Source organism: Protomyctophum parallelum (assembly GCF_964188405.1).
Source record: "Protomyctophum parallelum genome assembly, chromosome: 16".
Taxonomy (NCBI): Eukaryota; Metazoa; Chordata; class Actinopteri; order Myctophiformes; family Myctophidae; genus Protomyctophum; species Protomyctophum parallelum.
In genome coordinates, this window is record NC_139711.1 from 48,937,663 (window position 1) to 48,942,662 (window position 5,000).

The following is a 5,000-nucleotide window of genomic DNA, read 5'->3' on the forward strand; positions in this document are numbered from 1 at the left end:
AACTAGAACTAAGATGAGAGAACATATTACTCCAGTTTTGGCATCACTGCACTGGCTTCCGGTTGTTTTCAGGATTGACTTTAAAATTCTGTTACTTGTCTATAAAGCTCTCAATGGTCTCGCACCTCCGTACCTCCGTGACTGCCTACCTAGATATGTCCCTAGCCGCCCCCTCAGGTCCTCCAACGCTGGCCTACTTGAAGTGCCTAAAAGAATGTGCACAAAAAAGTACGGTGAGGCAGCTTTTTGCTTCTATGGCCCAACAGCCTGGAATAAACTTCCATTCGAGCTCAGACACGCACCCTCTGTAGACATTTTTAAATCTCAACTCAAGACTCACCTCTTCACCCTTGCTTTTAGTTGAGTTTTATTTTTTTATTTTTTTTATGTGTTTTTATTTATTTTATGTTCTTATATTCGGTTTTGTTCTCTGCTATTGTTCTATCATTTTAACTACTTGTGTTTTATTGTATTTTATTTTTGTGTCCTGCCCTGTGAAGCACTTTGAGCTGCATTCTATGTATGAAAAGTGCTATACAAATAAAGTTTATTATTATTATTATTATTATCAAATGACTGCAAATGTCTCAACATATTTTCTGTGCGTGCGTGTGCGTGTGTGTGTGTGCGCTCGTGCGTGTGTGTGTGTGTGTGCGTGCATGCGTGCGTGCGTGCGTGCGTGTGTGTGTGTGTGTGACACAGGAAGGAGTTGGGCCTGGACAGTTTCATCTCTCCCACGCTGCTCAGCAACATGAGGGAGAAAGACCTGAGGAAAGCCATCAACCACCATCTGAAGAAGATCCAGGCTCTGCTGGAGCCCCGACAGAAGGTCTGTCTGTCTGTCTGTCTGTCTGTCTGTCTGTCTGTCTGTCTGTCTGACTACCTGTCTGTCTGAGCGATCACATCAAACACGAGGTGGATGCTGGAAAATACTGCGGCATGGTCATGCTGGACCTCCAAAAGGCTTTTGACACCGTGAACCACTCCATACTGGTTAACAAGCTTAAAGCTATTGGTTTTGATAGCACATCAGTGAGCTGGATGCAATCCTACCTGGAGGGGAGAGAACAGATGGTGGAGGTGAACGGAACACTGTCCCCTCCCCTCCCAGTGAGCTGTGGCGTCCCACAAGGAAGCATACTAGGGCCTTTACTGTGGGTGACAATATTATCACACGAAAAGATGAAATTACCTACCTAGGTTCCATCCTGGAGGCCAATCTTTCCGGTGATAAAATGGCCACCAACGTAATCAAAAAAGTCAATCAAAGAACAAGATTCCTTTACAGGATCTCCTCACTGGTCAGCAAAAACACCTTGAAGACCTTAACAGGAGCCCTCGTACAAGGTTTCTTTGACTATGCATCCACCTCTTGGTACCACAGCACCTCAAAGGCCCTTAAAACAAGGCTCCAGACCTCCCAAAACAAACTGGTCAGGCTCCTACTTGGCCTCACCCCCCGAACCCACCTCACCCCTGCCCACTTTGACAGGCTGGGATGGCTTAGGGTCGACGACAGAGTACAGCATCTTGCAATGGGTCTGGTCCACAAGATTCGATACACCACCAACATACCCATGTACCTGTCTAAATACGTCCTTAATGTAAACGAAGTCCACACCCACAACACCAGAGGGAGTGCAACAAACCATGTACAACCCAGATTCGGCACAAACAAGGGACTAAATTATTTTCGCTCCTATGCCACCAAAATGTGGAACGCCCTACCAACAGTCATTAAGACATGTGAATCCCTTGACTCCTTCAAAACCGCTCTCAAAGGGCACCTACGGATGGCTGCAATTCGAAACTGGCCTCTGTAAAATCTGAATCCCCCCCACCCCCCCCCCCACCCCATTTCCCCTCACTGTATATTGTATCTTTTCCCTTTTTTGCTTCCCATATGATGAATTCCTGTTCTGTACTTTAGCTACATAGAAATGTCTATTTGTATGTCTCTAAATGTCTGTATGTCTTTAAATGTTTTGATGAATTGAACAATGTGGACCCTGTTGTAAACAAGTGTAATGCTTAATTGGGTCGTCCACTCACAGTTGACAGTCTTTGTATTGAGTTTGTGCTTAAAATGTACTGTAAATTCTACAAACTGTTAATAAATATTTCAATCAATCAATCAAAATCTGTCTTTCTGTAGGTGATATCAGCCAATCAGGCGAGGCTAGCCTACCTCACTCAGCTAGGAGAGCTCATCTCCTACGGTGGACGCTCCTACACCGCTACTATGATGGTAACACACACACACACACACACACACACACACACACACACACACACACACACACACACACACACACACACACACACACACACACACACTGTACCGCACGCACTCATGCACTATACCGCACGCACGCAAAAAACTAAGCCATGAATACACTTCTAAACTGTGTTGGGCTCAACAGGCCAATCTCAGCTGTGTGTGCAAGTCTGGGGCAGCTGGCCTGGGGCAGCTGGCCTGGGGCAGCTGGCCTGGGGCAGCTGGCCTGGGGCAGCTGGCCTGGGGCAGCTGGCCTGGGGCAGCTGGCCTGGGGCAGCTGGTCTGGGGCAGCTGGCCTGGGGCAGCTGGCCTGGGGCAGATCCATCTAATAGAAGAGTTAGGACATTGAGGGGGCAGAAACCCAGAGCCATCTAATAGAAGAGTTAGGACATTGAGGGGGCAGAAACCCAGAGCCATCTAATAGAAGAGTTAGGACATTGAGGGGGCAGAAACCCAGAGCCATCTAATAGAAGAGTTAGGACATTGAGGGGGCAGAAACCCAGAGCCGTCTAATAGAAGAGTTGGGACATTGAGGGGGCAGAAACCCAGATCCATCTAATAGAAGAGTTAGGACATTGAGGGGGCAGAAACCCAGAGCCATCTAATAGAAGAGTTAGGACATTGAGGGGGCAGAAACCCAGAGCCATCTAATAGAAGAGTTAGGACATTGAGGGGGCAGAAACCCAGAGCCATCTAATAGAAGAGTTAGGACATTGAGGGGGCAGAAACCCAGAGCCATCTAATAGAAGAGTTACGACATTGAGGGGGCAGAAACCCAGAGCCATCTAATAGAAGAGTTAGGACATTGAGGGGGCAGAAACCCAGAGCCATCTAATAGAAGAGTTAGGACATTGAGGGGGCAGAAACCCAGAGCCATCTAATAGAAGAGTTAGGACATTGAGGGGGCAGAAACCCAGAGCCATCTAATAGAAGAGTTAGGACATTGAGGGGGCAGAAACCCAGAGCCATCTAATAGAAGAGTTAGGACATTGAGGGGGCAGAAACCGAGCGCTGTTGTTAATGCAGTCTGAACTGAGACAAGCTGCAGTTGGAAATACATTGTTTATACAATAAACGAGGGCGGCGCAAATAAGAGCTATTTTAAAACCCAATTTCACGCCAGCATTAATGAATCCCCCGATAGCGTATTGCCAAGGTTTTATCGCGCGTAACACTTAACTTTGAAGAGCCAAATATCCGTAACCGGATGTTACAATGACAAACTGCTGCGTGTGGCGTCATGACCGGATGTTACGATGACAAACTGCTGCGTGTGGCGTCATGACCGGATGTTACAATGACAAACTGCTGCGTGTGGCGTCATGACCGGATGTTACAATGACAAACTGCTGCGTGTGGCGTCATCACCGGATGTTACGATGACAAACTGCTGCGTGTGGCGTCATGACCGGATGTTACAATGACAAACTGCTGCGTGTGGCGTCATCACCGGATGTTACAATGACAATCTGCTGCGTGTGGCGTCATGACCGGATGTTACAATGACAAACTGCTGCGTGTGGTGTCATAACCGGATGTTACAATGACAAACTGCTGCGTGTGGTGTCATAACCGGATGTTACAATGACAAACTGCTGCGTGTGGCGTCATGACCGGATGTTGTTCTCTCGGTCGGTGGTGGAAAAACCTGACCGCGAGTCTCAGCCCGCCTGCTACAGCCTGTTGAACACCCTGTCAGCCCGCCTGCTACAGCCCGTTGAAAACCCTGTCAGCCCGCCTGCTACAGCCCGTTGTAAACCCTGTCAGCCCGCCTGCTACAGCCTGTTGTAAACCCTGTCAGCCCGCCTGCTACAGCCTGTTGAACACCCTCTCAGCCCGCCTGCTACAGCCCGTTGAAAACCCTGTCAGCCCGCCTGCTACAGCCCGTTGTAAACCCTGTCAGCCCGCCTGCTACAGCCTGTTGTAAACCCTGTCAGCCCGCCTGCTACAGCCCGTTGAAAACCCTGTCAGCCCGCCTGCTACAGCCTGTTGAAAACCCTGTCAGCCCGCCTGCTACAGCCTGTTGAAAACCCTTTGTATTCACCAGAAACGGCCCCCTCAATGTCCTTTCTGAGATGCAGAGCTTTGAATACAGGGTTTATAATGGATATAAGTGGATGCGCGCGCATCTTCAAAATGGCTGCGAGCGGTGTTCCACTCTGTGTTGATGCCAGTAGCAACATTAGCTAGGCCAGTGTCCCACTCTGTGTTGATGAGGGTAGAACATTAGCTAGGCCAGTGTCCCACTCTGTGTTGATGAGGGTAGAACATTAGCTAAGCCAGTGTCCCACTCTGTGTTGATGAGGGTAGAACATTAGCTAAGCCAGTGTCCCACTCTGTGTTGATGAGGGTAGAACATTAGCTAGGCCAGTGTCCCACTCTGTGTTGATGAGGGTAGAACATTAGCTAGGCCAGTGTCCCACTCTGTGATGATGAGGGTAGAACATTAGCTAGGCCAGTGTCCCACTCTGTGTTGATGAGGGTAGAACATTAGCTAGGCCAGTGTCCCACTCTGTGTTGATGAGGGTAGAACATTAGCTAGGCCAGTGTCCCACTCTGTGATGATGAGGGTAGAACATTAGCTAGGCCAGTGTCCCACTCTGTGTTGATGAGGGTAGAACATTAGCTAGGCCAGTGTCCCACTCTGTGTTGATGAGGGTAGAACATTAGCTAAGCCAGTGTCCCACTCTGTGTTGATGAGGGTAGAACATTAGCTAAGCCA

The 5,000-nt window shown here is 48.7% G+C and overlaps 1 protein-coding gene across 1 annotated transcript in view; it reads left to right on the forward strand.

Moving 5' to 3' along the window:
- Window positions 1-5,000, forward strand: part of frmpd1b (FERM and PDZ domain containing 1b) — a gene marked incomplete at both ends in the record, with an annotated part of 61,973 nt that overhangs the window by 27,596 nt on the left and 29,377 nt on the right. The window contains 2 exon segments of the mRNA XM_083786421.1: window positions 703-829; window positions 2,156-2,248. Coding sequence (XP_083642547.1) covers window positions 703-829; window positions 2,156-2,248 — 220 coding nt within the window.